At 42.1% G+C, this 24,046-nt stretch overlaps 1 protein-coding gene across 2 annotated transcripts in view; it reads left to right on the top strand.

Moving 5' to 3' along the window:
• The first annotated feature begins 2,646 nt into the window (after positions 1 to 2,646).
• The window catches only part of LOC118162406, a 65,350-nt gene continuing 43,950 nt past the window's right edge, over positions 2,647 to 24,046 (top strand). Inside the window, exon 1 of one of the 2 annotated variants that reach the window (XM_035318530.1) lies at positions 2,647 to 2,862. In XM_035318530.1, coding sequence (XP_035174421.1) covers positions 2,836 to 2,862 — 27 coding nt within the window. In that variant the 5' untranslated portion in view covers positions 2,647 to 2,835. Of the gene's footprint in view, positions 2,863 to 13,938; positions 14,069 to 24,046 lie in introns of those variants that run through there. The other variant, XM_035318531.1, reaches the window with a different exon arrangement.

The raw sequence follows: 24,046 nt of genomic DNA, 5'->3' as shown, positions 1-24,046 counted from the left end.
AAAACAGCAGAGATTGTACCAGGTCTGCTCACTGAAGTTGTGCAGGACCTGTGTGAACTAGCTCTTTGTTTTGAATCAGAATCCCTGCTTTAGCATTATTTGGATGTGTACATCCTCAGTGGAGCTCTGGCAGAAGACTCTTATTTTAAGACCTGGAAGGATGCTGTGGTTGTTCTTAAGTCCTTGTACCTATAAATTAAATGTTGCCTATGCCATATGACTAAGTGGGTGGTACATACTTCATCATTTGTATTGACTCCACTCATCTCTGTAGTAATAGCTGATACTTCGGTCCTGTTCTAAGACTCATTTAATCTTCATAACCCTGTGCAGCTGACTTCCAAGAAAACTAACTGATGTTGGTGGAGGGTGCAGCTCATGGTGATAATCAATCCTGAATTCTTTGTATGAGCCTTGAACCTCCAGTCTGTCACACTTTCCCACACAGCATCAAGTGCAACACAGCACTTTGAATCCTTTCTTTTGAGGTTCGAGAGAGTTCTAAGAGGCCTCCAGTATCACCTGCATGTTTTCCTTAAAGATGCCTACTCATATTGATAACTCTTTCACACTTTAATTACAATTAACAGGACATCTCTGGGAGAATTCAAAAGAGAATATGGGCTATAGCACCAGCAATAAGCAGGTTAGGGCCATAAAACTGAAAGGGCTGGGCAGTGTGGTGTACAGAAATCAAATGTAGAGCCAAGCTAGTGCAGTCACACAGTAGTGTTGAACACAGGTACGTGCAAGGTCTTGGGAGCCTTATTAGTATGTTAGTATGTTAAAATGCTCTGCTCATTAGGTGCAGAGGCCATGAGCATGGGCCCACTGCTTCCATTTTTGAAGTAATTGTGAGCTTTTTTAGCTAGGATGCTATGAGACACCCCAGAGCTCAAATAAGAAGTTATGGTAACAAGCACCATGGGAGTTTGTTTCCAGCAGAAACTGTTGGTGTTGCCACACATATTGGGGCAAACAGAGGTGGGGGCAGCCACTTTTTGGCTTTGCCAATTTGCTTCTTCCTGTGTGTCTTGGAGGGCACACCATTCTACAAAGTACAGATGGCTTGGCTAGCGTGTATTGTGTTGCCTCTTTTTACAGATAAACTCTTATCGTGGGGGTGGCAGAAGCATACTTGAGGAGGGAAGGAGAATTTAATGGCTTCTGATGGTGGTCTCAGTATCCGAAAGATGTGCGTGTCACAGGTATGTAGAAATAGTGATTTGATGCACTTGGCACAGGGCTGCTGTGTTGGCTCAACCTCATCAAGGATAAAACAACTTCTTTGATTCACTCAGGGCCTGGATTTTTACTGTATTTTCCAAATGTGCCAATGGCAAAGGGTGAAGGGGAGGGAGATGAGGGGGAGCCTGAGAGAGCTGGCAGTGAATAACAGCATATCCAAGCACTGACAGACTCTGGTGGCATAACTTAATTAACTAATGGCCTGTATAGAGCTGTAATGGGATCTGAAAACAAAAAGCTTTTAGCAAAACTTAAAGCCAACAGCATCAATAACAGTGAGCTGAGGGCACTTAGTCCCTCTGTTTTTTCCTGTAAGGCTGGTGACACAGCCCCTCACCTAATCTCTGTCCCTAACGGTATCTCCATCTAGTGTCCCTGGGCAACAATAGCAGCCACTTGGGTCCTAATATCCTGCTTTTGCTCCCCTATGGCTCAGAGGTTTCCTTTTGAACCTACAAAAGCTTTAAGAAGAGAAAAATAAGGGAGTTTCTGAAAGGGTGCTCCATGGAGCTGCAACCACCTCCCATGGGTATCACCAGTTAAAAGCTGCTTCTCTGACATTTGAGGGTGATTTGGCATGTCCTGCCATCATAGGGCAGGTGTAAATTGAGCTTTTCCACTTCTTTTTCAAGGATGTTCACACCCATGAAATGTTTTTATTTTATTATTATTATTATTATTATTTGTCTCAAGTCCAACTCTTTAGAATTCTTTCGATATCCTTCTGATATTGAAGGCAAGGTTTCAGGCTGTTGTGATGATCCCTTGACTTCATGCACCTATCTTTAAGGGTAATTTAGTGTATGGGAAATGTCTGCTGACCCAAAACATAGCCTCCAAACTTCCAACAGCATTATCCCAGTCTGTGGCATATACGTGGGTGTATATTCCCATAGCTGTGAAGTCGAAAGATGTGCACTGTTTAGGCAATATTGTGTCTAAATTAGGTAGGCTAGCAAAATCTGTCACATCACCTTCACCTCTTTCCTTCTCTACTGAGCTTTTAATGAGATTGCAGTAGAATCATAGAACAGTTTGTGTTGAAAGGGACCTTAAAAAACACCTAGTTCCAACCCCACTGCCATGGGCAGGAACACCTCCCACCAGACCAGGTTGCCCAAAGCCCCATCCAGCCTGGTCTTGAGCACCTCCAGGGATGGGACATCCACAGCTTCTCTCAGCAAGCTGTGCCAGTGCCTCACCACCTTCATAGTGAAGATTTTTTTCCTTATATCTAATCTAAAACTACTGTTTTTTAGTTTAAATCCATTATGTCTTGTCCTATCATTATAGTCACCGATAAAGAATATCTCCCCATCTTTTCTGTAGGCTCTCTTTGAGGACTGGAAGGCTGCTATCAGATCTCCCCAGAGCCTTCTCTTCTCCAGGCTGAACAACCCCAACTCTCTCAGCCTGTCTTCATAGGGGATGTGCTCCAGCCCTCTGATCGGCTTTGTGGCCCTCCTCTAACTAGCTCTATAGTAATTAAACTGCAGTCTCTATTTGCACCACTATTATTAATTTGTTGCATGAAGATGCCACCGATCTTCCAAGCACAGCATCCCTGAGGGCCCGAAGCATGCACATATGGTGACACAGCTCTGTTCCAGCAAGGTAGGTGGTTGGGCTGTTCTTCCTCTTCTCCTAATTTCCTCTCCCATGCACAATTCTCTTTTAAAGGTGAAAGTTGCTGGCTCCCTGTCACGCCTTCCTCTCAGCACCAGTTTTTTTATATGAGGCCAAATGCAGTTCGTTCTGCAGGCTTATGGGAGCTCGCTGGACATCAGCAATGGCCGAGGCAGAAAGTAAGTATGGACAGATGGCTCTTGGCCGAACCTCCTGCCTGTCGATGGCTGGCAACTCCTCTGATATCTGTGGTGTTTCAGGGAGAGAGGGCAGAGCACTGCCAGCTCCTACATTTAGTGTTGCTGGTTGCAACCTGCCAGGGACAACATATGGTCCATACTACCTACAGAGAGAGTTGGAGAGGAGACGGCTGCAGGTCCCCCACTGTGATTCAGGGCATGCCTGATTCTGCCAGCTGGTACCAGCCAAAATTCCATACAAGCAAAGTTTCTCGGAGCAATCCTGAGAGGGCACCCCACAGTCAGCCAGAAAACTGGTAAAGACATCAGGGAGATAAAAATAGGAAGGCTGTGCTCTGTCCCACTTAACATCATTGTACCAAAGGCATTTGAGAACCAGGTTGCATGTGTTTCTAATGAAAACGACACTTGAAAATTATATACTTGCTCTATTTTTATCTGAAAAGAGTAAAGCCATGATACAGCATGAGCAGGGCAGTGGTATTTTCTTCCAGAATGACCTAATCTAACACTTCACATTCTATTCTGGGGGAAGTATACCTCTTTGGGGTCTGTCAGCTTGGCATATGGAATCAGGACACCAAAATCCCCTTAGGATGCAAGGGGACTGTTTCAGGGATCCACAACACATGCCTCCCACCAATGCTTTGGAGCTCCAGGAGGAGATCCTTATACAGGGGTATGCTAAGATAGTCTAAATTATGTTATACGAATCCCATTTCAGATGTGGGGAGATTTGGTCCTGTGGCTCCAATGGAATTGATATTCTAGTTTCTATCAGAATGAGCAGAGAGTCCTAAAGCCAGCTTTTGTCTGGATTTCAGATAGACCTTGCACAGCTTGATGAGTGTGCTTTGGAGGTTTAACTTCTGTCCATTTGGGTGGAGGAGAAAAAGGAAGACTTTGATCCTCTGGCAAAATGATATGACTCTGCACTCTGCCTGCAGAAAGAGGAATTCTGACAAATTTAGAGGATTTTGAGTCCAGACATGAATTCCACAATTCCATGTCAATCACAAGATAGCAAGGGCCATGACACAAGCACAGGGACAGATACTGCTGGAAGGGTGTAGTAGACTTGGAGAACATCTTTGCTAAGGCTGGTTCATATTGAATGTAACTGATCAACAGCAAGAGCAGAACTGTTTCATAACATGTGTAAGACTTCATGTCAATCAGAAGTGTGATTGCAGCTGTTGCACACATGCCTGAAACAGCTTTTAATTAACTGACATCAACGAGCTGAGCACAAGGTGTCTTCAGAATCACAGGAGAATTATGTTATGACTACACTACAATTAGTACTTAAGTCATCTTGTTTAGAGTTTACTAACGCACCTGTCTGCCTTACTGTGTGGTCTGGCTATTGCCATTGGAAAAAAGAAGTGTGAAATCCTGGCATTCACCTCTCTAAAATCCACTGGGAGGACGATAACATACTCTTGACATTTCTGTCCAGGAGAAACAGTGGTGCCAGCCTGAGAGCTTCAGTCCTGTAGTCCCGATTCTGATTTATTACGTGAAGTGACTTTTTACAAAATAGTTAACTCTTCTGGTTTCTTTCCCAGTTTTTATTTAGCTCAGGCAGGGTACTGTGTCTTTTTGTATCGAGAGGCAGAACTGAGCACAATACAGTCCAGAACTCAGGTGGGTAAAGACAGTGTTTCCGCATAAAGAGGTGGTGACAGTAATTGTCTGGATCAGAGAGATGAAGACCATTTGTGATAGCCAATAAGACTCCCCTGTGCCCTCTGGTTGTCATTAAGCACACAGCTTTGAAAACAGCAAGGAACTTAACAATTCTAGAAAAACTGAAAATCGTTAAAAGGAGTTAGTTCATAGTTAATCACAAATTCTCTATGAAAGGTGAAATGCTAATTATTTCCCCCTAATTAGGCTAAAATCCTCAGAGCATTCAAATATTGGCATGACCGATGGTTTACAGAGACCCAGATGACACCCACATACCACCTAATTAGCAATGACTTTCCACAGAAGGCACCTCTTTGAAGCATTACATTTTCCACATGCTTTTTCATATTAACACTGTGAAAATAACCCTCCTCACTTGCTACAACAGGGGATGAGTCAGACACATCACTGCAGAGCACCTGAAACCTTCTCCAATGAGAATAATCCTTGTAACACTTGCTAATAACTGAAAGCGGAGGGGGTCTGTTCTGATCTCCCTGTCAATGGGAGTTAAGTGTACGTAGGGAAGAGACAACAAAATCGAAATGAATAATTTGCATTAGATACACATTATAATGAATACACATTAACCATCAGGGGATAATTATCTGGTTGTATTAGTAACCAGGTCATGCTTTGGTCCAGGGCCCTTCTGCTGCAAGATACGAATTGCTTCGGTCTCCAAAGAGCAGTGATGCTTCAGAGATATCCCAATTAAACACACAGCTGCTGGAGAGAGCAGGGCTGGCAATTAACCATTAGTGTTAGACCTGTATACGTCCCTCAGCTCAGCTATTATTGTTTCTGCCCTAGTAGGAGGCAAGAAACGTGGAACTTCACAGACACAGGGACCATGCTTTTGACTGGATACCTGATGAACCATCATCCCCTTTATTGCCCATCTGAACCCTACAGAAAGGAAGGAGAAGTTTCAGTCTGCATTCTTGTTGTATTTGTCAGCTCTACAAGTTGTTCAGTTTGTCTAGGATTTAGTCGGCACAGTAATGTGAATAAATCACTATCACTGCAGCGCTGAAATATAGACACTCATATGCATGCCTAGGAAGCAGAGGGTAAACAACAGGCAAAGCTGGAAGTTAAGCTGTATGGAAAAGTGTGTGCCTCTGCTGAAAGCATTTTCTTATATAAAGAAGTCTGACATTTACTGTAGGCCGATGCTCTCGGTTGCAGTTACCAGTAAAGAGAAATCTCCAGATGTATCAGACAGTGCCTAAAGAACCTAACAGAAGAGACAAAAACTATGAATGAAAGTGGCAGTCTGGGACACGGTACAACAGTATCTAACTAGAGTCATATATGCAAACATTTTCCTTCTGCAAATAACCTTAATGAAATATAGTAAAACACTAGCAGGACTGGGCACTCCCCCCGGTTTCTGAAAGATTTTTGTCCTTTATAACATTATAGAGTAGATTCATCTGCCTTAGAAGAGGTCATCAAGGGGAAAACCTCAGTGAATGGGAATGGCTTCACAAAGGAGGTTGTTGATTCAGTGTGGAAACGGTGTTTGCATCCTCATCTAATGAAACAATATATGTAGAAATAATTCCAGGCTGAAACAGAGGGGAAAAAGTTAATCACTCCTGTCAAGGTGATATAAAAAGAGGTGCCAGACATAAATGTGGCACCTAAATCCACATTATCTAAATGTTTAAACTCATTATCTAAGTGTGTGACCTATGAGGATCCAGCAGCCCAGCACTGATTTCAGGCTGCTGAAGACTACAATCCTTCAGGCAGTATTTCACAGAATCACAGAATGATTGAGGTTGGAAGGCACCTCTTGAGTCCTTCTAGTCCATTCCCCTTGCTGAAGCAGGGTCATCTAGACTGAATTGCCCCATTCTATGCTTGATTGGATATTGAATATCTCCACACATTAAGACTCCACAACTTCTCTGGGCAACCTGTTCCTTAACTTTTTTTTTGTTCCTTTTTTTTTTTTTTTTTTCTTTCTTTTTTTATTGCTTTCACAGTGAAAAAGTTTTCTCGTTTACCTTCTTTCTGTACTGAAATGTGCATGAGCTCTTCTGACATGAGGTTGGAGCAACAAGCAACAAGCATGTAGATCAGTGAAAAGATATTCCAGCAGTGCTGGAAGGCTGCTTATTTTGGGACTAATCTTGTAAATTGTTTCTTATGTGGTAAGTGGAGGTCATTTGCTCTGTTGGGTGCCTGTAGATAGATGGGTAGTCCTTTGTACAGAACAAGAAGATCTGGGGCTGAATAGTCAAGAATAACCTCACTTACACACAGCAAGGTAACGAAACAAACTAATACATCTATTATTAATAAACATTAAAAATCATATTCTCTAGCAAGAGATGATTTGATAGCAGTTTAATCTTCTACCATCAAGGGTGAACAACAGAACATTGGGGTTGGAGCAATTTTTACCCCCAAATAGAGCAGAAGTCTAAAAACATACTTAGCAAAATATAAGTAATACTTGAAACTTGAAGTTGTTATAGAAGTTACCTGGAATGGAGGCACCATGCTGCTGCTAAGCCAGTAAGTGATCATTTGCTCAGGACTGGCAGAAGCTCCTGGAACAAGGACTAAAACCTGTACTAACCGGTAGATGTTGCAGAAGCCAAGCCACGATGATCAAGCCTGTGAAGCACAAAGTGCAAGGCTTGTCTAGGATTATTCATAAAAACTTCCTAATGGTCTGAGAGAGACTGTCCTTGTCCCAGAGTCAGGAAACCTGTTGAACATTTTGAACCCAACTGCTGGATTTTTTTATTATTTTTTTTTCACCTGGGGAACACTTCTTCCAACAGATTGCTCTGAACAGAGCTGGGTTCAATAGGAATGTACATCCTTCTGCAAATTTTACAAGTAGTACAGTCCACTTCAGCAAACACACTGTAGGTTAGGGTTTGTGGTGAAGATGATAAAGGATGTTGTCAGTGTGTGTGTACGTTTTTAACTGTTTTTTTTTTTTTCTTGTTTTTTTTTTTTTTCTTTCCATATTTGGCAAATGGATTATTTGATATGTTATTAGTTTTGCTCTGTAGCTTGTATAGTCCTATTTTATTGAGTAATTTACATGACGTATAGTAGCCACATTGAAATAGATAATATCTGGAGTTATTTTTCATGTTCTTCGATCTCCTCTTAAATCTTCTATCAGCAGGAATGCTTACACCTATTATATACAACTCTCTACTCACTCATTTTAATTTACCCCTCCCTCAGAACAAAGGACTTAAGGAAAGGAACAATTGTATTGAATATTTAGCATCATTAATCCTTGCCTGTTGATACCTGAATTGTCATTCCAGCCCATGACATTGCTTATGTAGCAGCTTTCATGCAATGCATCACAAAACACTTTACAAATAATAGCTTAATGAAACACAATAGAACAACAAATCATTACTAGAGCAAAAGAACAAGTCATAAAATCTATTTGAACAATGCAAGTGATATCAAACTATTTAAAAACAGATACAGACTGTGCTCCTTGTACTTCTCAGCAGAAGGCAATTCTGTGCATGAGGTGCATAGCAAGTAATAGCTTTTAAACCATGCAGGTTTCAGGCAAACTTTTCTGCAGGCAGATTTTCCTCTGATCTGAAAGGATGCCGATAGATTTAAAGAGGCAGATTGTGATTGTGATTCCGTTTAGGACTTATTTTGGTAGGAAAATCATGATTTATTCATATCTGAATACAAACAGGACAGGGATTTAAATCATACGAGTATTCCTAGCTAAATTCCTTATATCTGACCTTTAGTGAATTCCAAGCACTCCATTTCCAAATCTGAGAAGGCAGTCTTGCTCTTATGGGTACCCTGGTGGGGACTTAATGCAAAATAGGGTGAGAACTGTACATTCAAGGACATCCTAACTGAATGTGTAGTGACTCTAACCTTTAGAATAGTACAGTCTAAACCAGCTAAAATTCAGGGAGCTATTCCTGACCTATTCCAGTGGGAGGAAACATAAATATCTAGTTCCTCTGGACCCTAAAATGCAACAGATAGTCCTGAATGTGTTCTAATCCTGTTCTTTCTTTCTATTACTTTGTGTAAAGCAGATCAGAACTGCAGTCCATCATAGGTTATTTGTTTCTCTTGTTTTTATTGCTTGTTCAAATGGGTGAAAGTAAGCAAAATGCAAAAACAGTGACACACTGGCAAAGCCACAACTGTTCCAGATCTCATAAACAGCAATGCCTTATGTCCTCTTGCAGGAAGAAACACATAAAAGATTTTCAAATCTGAAAGATTTTTCTCCACGAATAACTGGAAAATGCTTATGATTTGCAAGGTATGCTGAAAATGTTTCCCAGAAGCAGTAAACTGGTACAACAGTGGACTACCATTGATAAATAGTGCCTTGAAGATCTTCAGGAATATTCACGTGAAATATGTAGATAATCTTTCTGAGTCCCATGTTAGACATTAGTGGTGACCACCAGCAATATTTCTTTAGCAGGGTAAAACTAAAGTATGCAGTAGTATTTACTACACCACTGATATGCTGAGGCAACCCCCATCGTGCTGAATGGATGAATGCCCTCTGCAAGATACTGAATCAGCTCTTTACTGCATAAGGACTAGAGATGATTTGTGCAAGCTGGGGAAGGATTCAGAGTTGTTCAGATAGCAAGAAAGGTGATCAAGTGATATTATGGTACAAAACTTTATATTACAAAAGAATCTACAAACTCTGGCTGAAGGTCGAACTGGATGCTACAGCAATATTGGAGTACCAAACAAGGTCTTCTATGCTTAGTAGAGAAATGGGGAGGGGGGGTGGGGGGGGCGATGTGACTTACTTAAAGTCCCCAAGATGTCTATGGTTCCTTTGATTGCAGTGCCAACAACCTGATTTATTGGCAACATCCGTATATATTATATTATATTATATTATATTATATTATATTATATTATATTATATTATATTATATTATATCCGTATATGTTATATCCTACCCAAGATGATGTAACTTCAATGGGAAAAAGGGCAAGGGACGGCACATATTCTTAGTCAAGAACATATGGGAGTCTTGCTACAAGCAGGGATTGTTTAGTCTGGCTCCCCTGTGTTCTCAAGCAATTTCTAACAGCTTTAGTGACCTAGTGATGAAAACCACTGCATAAGAGCTGGAGCTGATTACAAAACTTGGTGCAACATATGTCAATTTAGTTTAATTTCCTCTGAAACTGATGAATGCTTCTTTTGTTACTAACACACTAGACTCTATCCTCCCATCAAATTTGTACTCAACTGTATATATGTTTTAAATGCTGGTGCGCTGGCATATTTCTGCATTAAACCTTGTTCTCCAAAAATATGCTTTCTCTTTCTCTCAGATCACAACAGCCATTACGCAGCTGAAGAGAATAGTAATGCAACGTGAAGGAGAATGAGAACTCTATAACCTTGAGTGGGCCCAAGTACATTCAGCAGCATAATATATTCTAGAGCTGGTACTATCCTCCAGAATAGATAAAGAAATATAACTCAAATAAACAGACCTTCCACTTTTATAGTTTGCTATTATGATCTTCACTCACACTGAGTATACTCAATAACTTTATCTACATGAATTTCAAAAATATGGCCTCAGTCCAAGCATAAAAGTAAGGTAATAGAAGATAAAAACTATTTTAACAAAGTCAAGGACAATGAACTCAAAATGTTTATATATGATGGGGAAAAAGTTTTTTTCTCTCCCTTGTTATGGGTTTGGGCAATTCTGTAGATGTGTGCTTCTATTTAACACCAAATCTTTTCAAATATTCCTGTGAAAACTCTTTATTTCTGAATATTTGGGATTCAATATACAAATCAAAAAAGATATTGAAAAAGAAAATACCCTCCTGGTAATTGCAATGTGTGTGGAGTGGTGTATAGGGCCACTGACACTGAATTTACAAGGACATGTAGGTTCCTCAGTCCTATCCACCCTTTACCATATAACTGGTAGTTGCAGGTCTTGATCCTTATCTTTTGCAGGCTATAGAGAAAATAATGAATATTGAATAAACAAATATTCCTGTCCTTATATTCCTGTCTAGAGTAAGGGGGACATTGAAGTTTCTGGCTGATAGTGAGCAATGATCTTTCCTTTTACTTGCAGTAGCTGGATGTCACAGCTCTTCATGGGGATAAAGTCATTATGACTTTATGCACAGAACTGAGAAAATAGCCCCATCTATCATGTAACAATCCCGATAATTATCTGTGCACCCAAAGCACTTCCCTTCCACCCACTTCTGCAGATGTTTCTGTGCTTGAAAGTACTGGTAAATTCCTATCATTGAACATGACATGGCAGCTTGGAACATTTGCCCATCAAACTTAATATTTTCTCTGTTTTAGTGGTTAACTCTAGCTTTTAAGAGGAAAAAAAAACACAAATCATCCACATTACAACAGGGAAATTCCTTCCTACCCTCTCTGCCCATTGTCAGAGATCTCAAAACAGGAGAGGAAAATTAAAAATACCCGTGTCTTAATAGGACTCCTTTACAGGAAGCACAATGTAATTTGCCTGTCTGGCATGCCTCATTCTCCATCACCACTGGTGATATCCATCACCTCTGACAAGCAGCTGGAAAGGGACTGAGATGTTGACATGGCTGGGGTGGTTTGCTGGCATCTGCCCTTCCACCTCCCAAAAATAGGCTGTCCTGCTGTGAGAAGTCTGCTCCTGACAGCCTAATTCTCCTTCTTACCCCCAGACAGCCCCAAGATGCTGTTGTGGTGATGCCAACTTCTCTACAGAAATCAGTGGGAAGTTCCTCACCTTAACTATGACAAAAACTCAAAAAGTGATGGAGAATCCTGAAATCTCCCCAAAGCTCTTGCACCCAGGGAAACACTCTTTTTGCTGAGTAAGGGGCATTTAAGCCAATAACTCTGGCTTTGCAGTTGTAGTGCTTTTCTGCAAAGCCCCATGTGTGCCTTGCCAGCTGTGAACCTAATCCTGGGATCCCCATGAAATCTGGACCAAGGCAAAGGTCTCACTGACATCAATGGCCACTCGGTCAAAGATGATGGTTTGCTGGGTTATAAGAGACGTACAAATGCCTTCATTCGGATCAAATGCACCCAGCTTTGGGGTGACAAGAGACAGAAGAATAAAAATGATGCAGGTATCAAATGGCAGAATAAAATTAGAGAACAGAAAATTTAACTGACTCTTGAAGAACAACTATTTTTTTAAGAGAAGTCTCAGGGAATATTTGCTTAGGAAAATCTTGATTTTTTTAAATTTCATTTTGTTTTGTCTTTTTTTTTTTTTTTAAGCTGACTGTTAACTAATACTTATCTAATGATTTAAATTAAAGAGGGTCTAGGCAGTGGGTTTATGCTCATTGTGTCCCATACTTATGCAAATAATTGACAGCAACCTGGTCTAGTAGGTGTCCCTGCCCATGGCAGGGGGGTTGGAATTAGTTGATCTTTAAGGTTCCTTCCAACCCAACACATTCTATGATTCTATGACAGCATACAGATGTTGATCCTCATTAAAATCACCCCAAGGAATGAAAACTTCTACAAAATGCTTCTCTCTAGAACTAACAATATTCAAAGTTCTCACTTTCTTCCTTTATCTTATGCAATGTGCAGAGTGCTGTGCTGGCCACGTACTTTTAACATCAGTTTACAAGGGTCTAGTAAAGATTCTGCAGAACAGTGAAACCTCATTTGCATGGACTCATAGCAAATGAGATATCTTCACAGAGTCCACCCAACAGACAAAGATGAAATTAGTAAACCGTGTTGAAATTAATAAATGTGAAGGGCAGGATTTAGACCCCTGGTTGCACACAAGTGAACTGGCTGATGCACGAGTTAGGAAGACTTCTTCCAGCATACATAAACTCTCTTGAGAAGATTGGGTTGGGCTCATTAGCACAACCAGCAAGGTCAACCAGGAGGGGATGCGAGGTCGAGCCTTGCCAGTAGGAGTGTCAGAGGCAATTTTAGGTAAACAGAATGCAATTGGACACAATTACATTGGTGTAAGTACAGTGGACCTGGATATTCGTGTCTATTCTGGGAAAAAAAGCCTCAGACAGGGCTGTTAAGCTGTCAGTCATGGCAGTGGACATGCAATGTGTCTCGGTGCTTGTTGGAACCAGGTTATATGGGGAAATGGAGAGAGCGTGCTATTACAGGCAGGCGATGTTTTTTTTTTTTTTTTTTTTTTTTTTTTTTTTTTTTTTTTTTTTAGCTCTGGCATTAATTTTTCACCCTGTGTTCCTTCCCTTCAGTTTCTAGGAAGAAAAGAAACAGAGCTAACCATGCAAATGTCCCTCTGCTCTGCCTCCAGCTATAAGCTTAAGAGTTATAAGCTTAACAATGCTGAATTGCAGACAACCCCCCCGCCACTGCTTTCTAGCTCAGTGGCTCCGTGAAGACCTCTCCGAAGGTGCAGCTCTTTAAAAAGGCTCTGCGGCAGCACTCCCGAAGCGTTTGCTGCTAAATATAGAAATGCACTTGCTTCAAGCCTGGATTGTTTTCTACACATTCACCTTTGGAGCTGCATTTTAGAGAGAACGTATAGATTTTCAGGAGAAAAAGTGAGAGGTGGAAGCAAGAAAGGAAAAAATCAGACAGTAAGAGTGAGTGTTCTGAGCAGAGAGGCTGGGCTATGGGTCAGCAGTGTGAAGAGGCCGTGGGAAGCAAATCCATGATAATGCATTAGTCAAAATGTGTGTGTGTTTTGTTTTGTTTTGTTTGTTGTTTTGGTTTTAATTCACCATAGCCAAGTACTAACTCTATTATTTAAAACATCGGTTAAATGGTGCCTGAAAATAGTGTGTACAGCTGTCCTCACCAAATTTGAAGAAGTACAGGATCAGACCAGAGCAGGTCCAGGGAACAGAGCGTATACTGGCTAGAGGAGGTAAAGGAGATGTTGAGGAAGCTGAGATGGCTCTCTAGAAACATCTCCTGAACAGAGGAGGTCTATTTAAGCTAAAGCAAAACGCTGTCATGAGACCAGCTGGTCACAAGGAGGCCACTGGTGTATTTCTGACCCCCATAGAGATGTTTCTAGTCCCCCAGCAGGTCAGAAGCTCACTCGCAGCTTGCCTTTGCTCAGCACCCCAGGTCCTCCTGCTGCTGCCCACATTTCCAGCACTCTGCTTTGCAGAGTGCTGAACCAAAAGGAGAGAGGGAAGGTAACAGCAGTGAGGGAGGAAGCTCTGAAGCTGAAAGCAGCGAGGTTTGTGGAGGAATAAAAGCAGATGTTGTATGGGGAGGCAGGAGTAGGTCAGTGAAACCTGGGGAAGATATCTGAAAGGATCAGGTAAGTCTCTGGACAATAGCAGCTGATAAAGCAATTTTGTCCTTCTTTTACCCAGTAAGGGGTAAGCAATATGGATTCACTATCTGAGGTTTCCTACCCCTTCTCCCAAGGGATAATTGAGCACTTTTTTGATGGTTGAAAACATGGGAGTGACTTTTCCCTGGGTTATTTTTGCTTTCAAGGAAGCCTTGTACTGCCAGCTATAGCTGTGTCTGGATCTGGAAGCAGAAATTTTAAGACAGGTGAAAAAAATGTGATTACTTCAAAAATTCACATATTTAACGAGTGGTTCCTATCAGATCCCTGTCTTGAGAAAAACATCAAAGCTTTTGGTCTGCTGGGGAGAAGAAAAGAGGCTGACGCAGGTGATCTCCAAGGGAATTCAAGTACAGAGTTTATGAGGGCTTTTCCTCCTGTTTAATACTGGTGCAATATTGTGCCTGGGTACATGTGTGACTGGCACTAAAAAACCTGAACATAAGCACTTGCCTAATGCCACATAGAGTTATGACCCTGGCTCCCTGTTAGAGGACCTTCGGGATGTATTTCCACTTGAACCAAGAGATTTAGGAGCCCAGCAGGACCCCACACCAAACCGCACGTCTGGCTGCAGCTCCTGGGTTTTCTCAACACATCCCCTCCCCAGTGCCACAAGCCATGCAGCCTGCTCTCCTCACCATGCCTAATGCCCTTTGGATGTTAATTGTGCAGAAGCAGGATGCAAGAGGTGCAAACCAGCCTTTCCATCACGCAGCCCTTTGTCACTTTGCTCTGATTCAGAGCTGGCATATCATGCCCATGTGCCTTGCGAGGGGCGATGAGCAATTGCTGGTGGGTACGTGTGTCTGTGCAACATGCACTGCGACCTCCGTTGCATCAGCCGTGTGTTCACACCCTGCGTGTTCACAATGAGTGGCTTCCACGTAAAACATTTGTTATAAAGGGTATGTAGCACAGGGATTGACTCGTCACTGTCTCTTCCGGTACAAGAACTGAAGCTATCAGATGGGGATCGTGGGAGAGAGTGAAAGGAGGATTCATGGAAAGAGATCCTGTATGGGGAGGTTGGGGGAAAGGAAAGAAAGGAAAGGAAAAAGGAAGAAAAAAGGAAGAGGAAGGGGAAGGGGAAGAGGAAGAGGGAGAGGAAGAGGAAGAGGAAGAGGAAGAGGAGGAGGAGGGGACGGGAAGGGAAGGGAAGGGAAGGGACGGGAAGGGAAGGGAAGGGAAGGGAAGGGAAGGGAAGGGAAGGGAAGGGAAGGGAAGGGAAGGGAAGGGAAGGAAACCTCCCATATCTGTGAAGTGGTGGGAACCAGGACAGTGGCACGCAGGGAACAGGCCTCTGTCCTATGTCTGTGTGTCAGTCCTACCACTGCCGGCTGGCCTTTGGCATGAACAGGGTGGCTGACCATGAATTCTTAGCTGTAATATTGTTTATTTGTGTTTCTCTGTGAAGTTTGAAATGTGATGCTCCAAGTACTGTTAAAAGAGTCTCCTTTTGTAAATGGTGTAGTTTTTTTTCTATTGTCCCTCCCCTTCTTTAGCTTATTTTGGTATTCGTTATGAAAAAAAAAAAAAAAAAAAAAAAAGTTCCATCACAATTAGTTGCCTTGGTTACTAACGATTTTCCTGTATTCATATATAGCTCCTTGTATTTAAACATAGCACCTAATCTGTCTGCTTTTGTGTAGCTTGATATGACAAGGCCCTAGGCCACAGTGAGCCTGTGGTTACAGTTTTGATTACATTAATGGCATCCTCAATTTGGTCTTGGGAGAAGATTGTATTTCTGGAAGCAGCATTTAGTAGGGGGCTTGGTGAGATCACACTGAACCTGATATGCTGTTTACAGCTCACCATGGGAGGAACAATTCTCTGGCTACTGTATGATTAAAGAGAGAAAGGCAGCCACGTCTGCGTGCAGGTGTCTGGTACCTGGGAACGTGCAAGACCATGCCTTTTTGCAATGAGGTACAACAAAAAAAGGAGATGCCCAGCAGTGCTGGCACCCCACACTGCCAGCCACCTGCAGCAGTTCCAAGCAGATCCTGATGTCTGAATAAACAGCACCTTTTTTACACTGTCACTTCCAAGTGAAAATCAAGTTAGCTGGCAGGACATGTCTAGTCGCTGTGATTTATTCCAGGTCACACCAAATGATTGCAGCAAGGCCAGGAGATGGGCCTGGGTTTCCTGGCCTGGCCAGAGCTTTTAGCACAAGGCCAACTTGCTGTGTTATTGCTGCAGACTCGAGGGAACAAATATTCAGAGAGGGCTTACGATGGTCTCTCTAATGGTGAGGCTGGGGTGATTAATGCCCAGGGTAATTTTGCACCTGCTCATGGAGGAGTTATGGCCTGATACTTTCAGCAGAAGAAAGACTAAGGAAAGAGGCTGTATAATCTGGTGGCTGAGGTTGGTTTCATGGTTTGGTGAAGTGGCCTGCTGGTCCCAGAAATGTCGTTTCAGCTGAAGTCAGTGGGAGCCAGGGAGGCTCAGCACCTTTGAAAATCAAGCCACTTAGCCTCAGTAAAGGGAGGTGAAAATAAATGAGAGAGCATCTTTTCTTCAGAACAACACCACAAGTGTTGCTCAGCTGGTGTCAGAGACCTCCTGCCAGCAGCACCTGTGCCACCAGCTTCTGTGCTTTGGCTTTGTGCAACTCCAATTTCACATCATTTGAAGAAAAGTGCATACAGTGTTTGTGCTGGGTGAAACAGGAGCAGTGTAAAGGCTTGGCCACGTATGTATCACAGTATATATCAGCAGTACAATTCATCCATCAGGCTCAGGAACACACACAGTGCTTTAGTGGACAGAAACATACAGCAGTGGTGATCTCAACAGCTGGGGTGGATCCACACTGGCTATAAGTGTTGGTTGTTGAATCACAAGCTAATTTTTTGCCCTTGAGCACTTACTAATAGCCATGCTCAGTTTGGCTTGGTTTAGGAGACAATATCACACTTTGTGCAATGCTCGTGACTGGTCAGAGAAAAAAATTTGCAGCATGAAATCTTAGCCCTGCTAAAGTCACCAGGAACATTGCCATTAAAATGAATGAATTGGACCCAAGGCTAGAAAAGGAACCATTATGATCACACAGACCCTTACTCAGTGGTTCCCTCATCTCGTCCTCATAAAACATGTCTGAACTCAATGTATAATGTCATAAAGGCATAGCATTGTTTTACTGTTGGTCTGCATGCTAGTTAACTACTTGAAGTACTTAACAGAACCATTGGACTTTGCATTGCATTTTCAGCTTGAGCTTCATTGCTCCCAATCAGTAGAACTTGCCACATGTTTTTATGGTCTTCTCAAGTGGTTTTCTCCACTTATTTATTTATTTATTTTCTGTTGGAGTACAGGGTATTTTAATGGTGTGATTCCATTTTGTAAGGGAGCCCTTTGAAAAAGTCATCTTTGTGCTGAACAAAGCTGCTGCCTATGCATTTTCACTCATGTCTGCTGATGCAGATGATCCTACTGCTTTGCATTGCAGAAATGATCTAGACATTGGAAAAAAAAAAAAAAGAAAAAAAAAGAAAAAAAAAAAGAGGAATCGTCTTGGAGTCATGTCTTAATTATCTAAATTTCCTCAATTATCTATTAACTAAAGGTGTGTGTACATGGTTCAGTGGAAGCTCATGCAAAGAGCCTAGTTCTCATTAGGTTAGCTAATTAACTACTGCTAAACCAGTTAGTGGTTTTAAGCAGGAGCCTTTATGTTGATGTTATTCACTGCAACAACCAAGCTCTGGAGCAGGGCTGATGTCCAGGCAAGCCTGCTGCTCCATGCAAGGTCTGGTCTTTACCAATCTCTTCCAGATTTACATTTGGCAAATCAGTGCATGTAGTTAGAAGCAAAGCCTTGAGGGCGTAGTTGCCCAAGATTTATTCTTCCCCAGTTGCTGTCTTTAGTCCTGAGTCAACAGAGACAACAAGGCAATTTTTATGACCAATTCAGTCTGGTTGAGGTGTGAACCAGCTCTTGCCCCTGGCAAAACAAGGTTCTCCAAAGAGCTGTTCCCTAACCAGTGGCATTTGGACATGTACAGTCAGATAGGATGAAACCAGGACCAAGGAACATGTCAGTCTTTATTCTGTGGTATAACTGCATTTCTTCTCAGACCTGCTCTGAAATATAGACATGTGTAATTACTTTTAAATAAATGCTTCAGCACAGGTTTAAAAAAAACTTAGTGCCTGCAGCATTGCACTTATGATGAGCAGCCCTACAGTAACTAAACAACAATTTGTGTATGCACCCAAGGCAAAAGGGGCTAGTAATAATTTAGTGTCAAGCTTCTAGGAGATTAATATGTGAACATTGGGTTAAACATATTTTATTTTTAAAAACACTCAGGCAGCATCTTTCCATACAGCATGTTATTAAAACTGACATGAGTGACTATTAACTACTGTACATAAGCACACTTGTGTCATAACTCATGCTTTATTATGCAACTACAGGTAAGTACATAAAAATTCAATGTACTGTATTACATCTTATTTAGATCGCTGTTCCAGTGAAATATAAAGTGTCACCAATAGATTTTCTCTACTAGCAATTCCATAGTAAATTACAAACAAGCTCAATGAACCTAACCCTCTTGTAATTTATTCAATACAATTTTTTTCATTTACATTCAAGGTGCATTTTGATAAATCTGGTACATCATTCAAAAAAAAAAAAAAAAAAAACCACCCAAAAAAAAAAAAAAAAAGGAAAGAAAAAAAGCAAAGCACATAATGTCTCGTGAGGTCAGCATTGAATCACTTACCTAGACCTCTGAATTTAAATAAACTTCAAGAGAGTGTCCTTCATCTGCTATGTTTAAGGACAAAAACTACATGAGAGCACACATGAGAACTGTGACTGCAAAGGGCTGCCTGGTTATGACCCTGTCTCTGACGCAGGGGAAGCTTAGAGAAAGGTTTTTTCCCATACACAGAGTGCCAAGGGAGTGTTTTGCTCACAGTTTCTAGCAGTCAATAACCTGACTGTCTGAGCCAAAGACTTCATCAAGATCTTTGTGCTTATCAGATTCCCGTACCTCCTGTAACTGCTTGTAAACCCCACATGGACAATTTTCCACTTTCAGGTACAGTTACGTCCTGTGGCAGTAAGCTGGTACTTTGGTTATATGCTTTCTGAAAAAGTAACATCACTTGCTTGCTTGAACTCTATTGCCTAAGCATTTCAGTTGGTGTTTTTAAACTTTGTATGATAAGAAATATGAATTAACCATTCTCCATCCCCGTTGTATTTTTTCCTCCTATGACTTCATATTTCTTCAGGTGTCAGATTCTTATTCTGGTAAATCTGTATAAAGACTGTAAATCTGTATTGGCCTTTCTGTTCCCAAGTTCCTGGGAGTTAGAAGAAAACCTTCAGTCAGTCAGTGTTGGGTCCAATCCTGTTCAGTGCCTTCATTAAAGATCTGGACAATGGTGCAGAGTGAAGGTCTAGAGATGATCCAAAACTGGGGGGAATGGCTCATGAACCCAGAGGTCATGCTGACATCCAGAGGGACCTGGGCAGGTGTGGTGGTTTTACCGTGCTAGGCAGCTGAACACCACAACTGCTCTCTCACTCCCCCTCCTCAGATGAGGAGGGGAAGAAGTAAAGGAAAGAACAACTCACGGGTTGAGATAAGGATAATTTAATTAGAGAGAAAAAAATATTATTAAGGAAATATTGTTATTAATTAAACAATTCAACTAAAGGGAAAAAAGGGAAAGGGGAAGAGGGAGGGGGAAAGGGAATAACAAAACAAAACAAGTAAAGGCTATGTGGAAGTGCAGAGGAAAGAAATGACTCTCTACTTCCCACAAATGAGCGATGCTTGACCACGTCCTTGAAGCAGGGCCTCAACGCACGTAGCCGGTGTTCAGGAGGACAGATGTTTTCGCAACGAGAGCCCACCCCCCCCTCTTCTTCCTTTTTCCACCTTTTATTGCTGAGTGTGACATCATATGGTATGGAATATCCCTTTGGTTGGTTTAGGTCAGCTGTCCTGGTGATGTTTCTTTCTCACTTTTTGCCACCCCCTAGGAGGGTCAGAGAGAGTCCTGATGCTGTGCCAGCACTTCTCAGCAGCAGACACAACACTGGTGTGATACCACTGCTGTTCTAGCTACAAGTGCAGAGCGCAGCACTGTATGGGCTGCTGCAGGGAAAGTTAACATCCAGGCAGACCCAGTACAGCAGGCTGGAGTAAAGGGTCAGTATGAACTTCATGAAGTCCAACAAGGAGAAGTCAGAAGTCCTACACCTGGGGAGGAACAACCCCAGGCACCAGGACGTGCTGGGGTCACCAAGTTGCACATGAGCCAGTGATGTGCCTGCTATCCTGGGCTGTGTTAGGCGAAGTATTGCCAGCAAGTCAAGAGAGGTGATCCTTCCCCTCTCCTCACCTGCAGCTGGAGTCCAGTTTTGGGTACCCTGCTGCAGGTGGCCCTGCTAGAGGAGGGGCATTAGACCAGGTGGCTTTCAGAAGCCCTTTTGAACCTCAACTATTCAGTGAGCCTCTGATTCTTTGAAGATGTTAACGAAGCAGACTTTGGTGCTGACTGTCCATGAAACAGCTGTAGTGCACTTAGGGCTAACAAATTGAGTTTACTTTAAGAAGTGCTGCACAAAATGGAAAGCTGAACATGGGCACAGCTTCCTACTCATAAAGGGCCAGTGTCTTTGTCAGATGTCTGCTCTAAAGCATCTGTGTAACCTAATCAGATCAACACTAGGGTTACATAGAGATTAAATGAGACTAAAATAATTGCTGTGAATTTGGAAAGCTTATTTTCTTTAGAAAAAAAAAAATAAAAATAAAAAAGAAAAACTCCACACATTAACAGAAATATATAAAAAAAAAAAATCTAGGGGGGAATCTGAGACAGTGCCAATGGTTAATCTTGATGTAGATAAAGAAGCAAGATGATTTTGGGGGCTACATTGATAAGAACCATATCAAATGTTCTCCACAAACTGTCACCAAATGCGACAAATATTTTTTTTGGCATCCCTTAGCTGTTTTAAACAGCAATTTTCACAGAACAAATGCTGAGTTTATAACTGATGAGAAGAGTTGGACTGGACAGCTCAAGCCTGTGTTCCCTCCTTTAGCTGCCCAGAGCAGCCAGCTGTAATGCCAGCTGCAGTGGCACATCCAGCAGGCACCCTGGCCTGCAGCGTTCCCTGGGATTCATGGAAATGGTGTGCTAAATTTCAAAGAGAATCCCTTGCAAATAAGCACCTTAGTCTCCCCAGTTCTGTGGCAAATCCTGTCCTCGGACCCTTCCAGCAGTACTGTGTTTGGCTGGTTTTGGTGTTAATCCGAGTGCAGAAATGAGCTGCGCACATAGCTATAAAACCTGCTTCGGAGAAGTATGCAGTCAACTACTTAGTCTCTGTCCTTAGAGGCATATTTTTAATGTTCATTTATTTATTTTTTAAATGTTCATTTATGTATATACAGTAATATCATTATAACCCACTCAATCCAATTAGCAGCACCATGAAAAAGGGATGGAGGTTTTTGTTTGATTCAATTGTAAGCAAATGAAGCAGTAATAAACCCCCAATTAGCACTGAGGAAAATAGGCTGAAGGATTTTTTTCCCTTACATTTCACTGTAAACAAAAATGTGTGGCTGGCATTCAAGAGGAAGGAAAATACAATTTAAAGACACTTTAAATCTTCAGTGATTAATGTCATGCCAAGCGACTCATTAAAATTCCCATAAAAATATGACCGTAGAAAAGAATTCTTTTCTGAAGAAAAATCAAATGTAATTAAGAAGAGCGAGAGAGAAAGAATGGGGGAAGAATTACCAGACCAAATCAAGCTAAGCCAAACTAAGCTGCCAAATAATCCATTTCAAGGGGGACAACAGACCCTTGTCAAGGGCAGGAGACTGGGACTCAGGAGGATTCCTCTCAGTATTGCCATAAACCCAAACATCTGGCAAACCTGTGGCTTGGTGTCTTGGGCATAAAGCAAAAATTATTACAATTCCCTTCTCCTACCCTCAGACTGTCTTGTTGAATTTGATTGAGTGCTTGTGGTGAGCTTAAACCCATGGAGATGGTAAGATTAGCCCTATCCTTCTTGTGGTTTGTTGGGACAAGATGGCGTTTAACTTCAAGATGTAGGGGGTGTTAGGACCTCCTCCTGCTGACTCGATGTCCATAGTAGTGGGCATCAGATCCCAAAGCATCATGTTCTCCACTCCCTAATTGTGAGGAGGAAAATACTTACACACCTGTCTCATAGCTTTATGGCTTGAACTGATGTTGGGCTGCCTTGCATCACAGATATATATAGAACTTTAGATTTCATAGAATCATTAGTGTTGGAAAAGACCTCCAAGATCATCTGGTCCAACCATCCCCCTACCACCAATGTCACCACTAAACCATGTCCCTAAGCACCAGGCCCAGCCTTTCCTTGAACACCCCCAAGGACGGTGACTCCACCACCTCCCTTGGCGACCCTTCCCAATACCTGACTGCTCTTTCTGAGAAGCAATGTCTCCTCATTTCCAACCTAAACATTACTGATTGTCCTTTAGGGTTCTCACCCTACCTTGTGCTATCATTTCGGCCATAGAGCACATTGCAGGGCTAGGTTTTGTCAGGAGTCTGGCACCGATGCCTCTTGAACACTCAGATATTTGTGCTGCAGCCCCCAGTAATTGGTTGAAGGTTTGGCTTTAATAGTGTTTTTCAGCGTACATGCTAATTCATATCTGGCTCCGGCACACTCTGCTATTTTTGAATCAGGAACTTTCTCATATTAAGGTGACAGGTGGTCTGGCACCACAGGAAAAGGCCTGTTGTGTGCAGGGAGAAAAAGAAAAATGCCATCTAGATTTCAGCATTTCTTCCTCTGTTAGTGAATCCTTCAGTTTGATTATTCTGGGCAAAATGCTGATCACATTTTATTTCCCATTGGTTTGGGTATTTAGGATTTTTGTTTGTTTGTTTGTGTTCTGAAAAGGAAAAAAAAAAATCTGTTTCATAAAATGGCGCCATGTACCACAGATGTCCTATGAGGATTCAATATTGAAGAAATGCTTTTTGAAAGCGGAGTGCAAATAAGGAGGCGAGAAAGAAAGGGATCCAGCGTTATTTATAGCCTCTCTTCAAGTCATCTGGGCTACGTATTGTGACTACTTCTCACTATTGACAGTGCAGAAATTCAGACCGGGAAGCATAAACTGGGCTGGCCACACTGTTCTTGGGCAGAAATATCATGACTTTTACACATCTAATCAAAGGATCTTTCTTAGGCTGCCTGACACAGTCCCAGGACTCTCAAGCTACACTTAACACCAGCCCAGGTCTGTAGTCTGCTCTTGAGGTCAAGTGCCAGGCACAACCCCTACTCCATAGGACCATCGTGGCATGGTTCTGGCTTTGATGGTCCCTCCATCCTTCCTGGGAATTAACTGGGAGAAATAAAGTAGTCACAGGCTGCAGGCCCACCAGGATGATGATAAAAATCGAATCATTTAGGTTAATCAGCTTTCTGTAACAAGAAAAGTCATTTATAGCTGCCAGACCAAGAAGTGGCAGCCTAGTACTCATCTTGAGGCCAAATATGGTAGACACAAATAACTTGTGCCCCTCGTAAAGTGAAATTTTCCCTCATTAAACATAGATGCATGCGGTGCAGTGTTCAGCAGTTTGCTCTTTTATATCCAGGCTCTGATTGTTTTATTTTTATCCTTTAAGAGAAATCAGATGTTAAAGAGGAAGCTATTCTTAGGCTGACTGTACAAGTGATCAAGCCAAGCATACCCATATAAGACAGCTGCTGGCAAATGACAATCCAGGGTTGTGATTTCAGCGCAGAAACAGCAGTGTGAGCACTGGGCATGCAGACACGGCACCCTTGGGGAACGAGAGAGGAGCTGTCATTGCGTTTCTGGTCCTCAGCTCAGGTTCTCAGCAGCGTAGAAGTCTCTTTAT

The sequence above is a fragment of the Oxyura jamaicensis genome, chromosome 2 (genome assembly GCF_011077185.1).
Source record: "Oxyura jamaicensis isolate SHBP4307 breed ruddy duck chromosome 2, BPBGC_Ojam_1.0, whole genome shotgun sequence".
In the NCBI taxonomy this organism is placed as follows: domain Eukaryota; kingdom Metazoa; phylum Chordata; class Aves; order Anseriformes; family Anatidae; genus Oxyura; species Oxyura jamaicensis.
The sequence above is the reverse complement of the archived record's forward strand: the minus strand, read 5'-3'. Positions and strand labels throughout refer to the sequence as shown.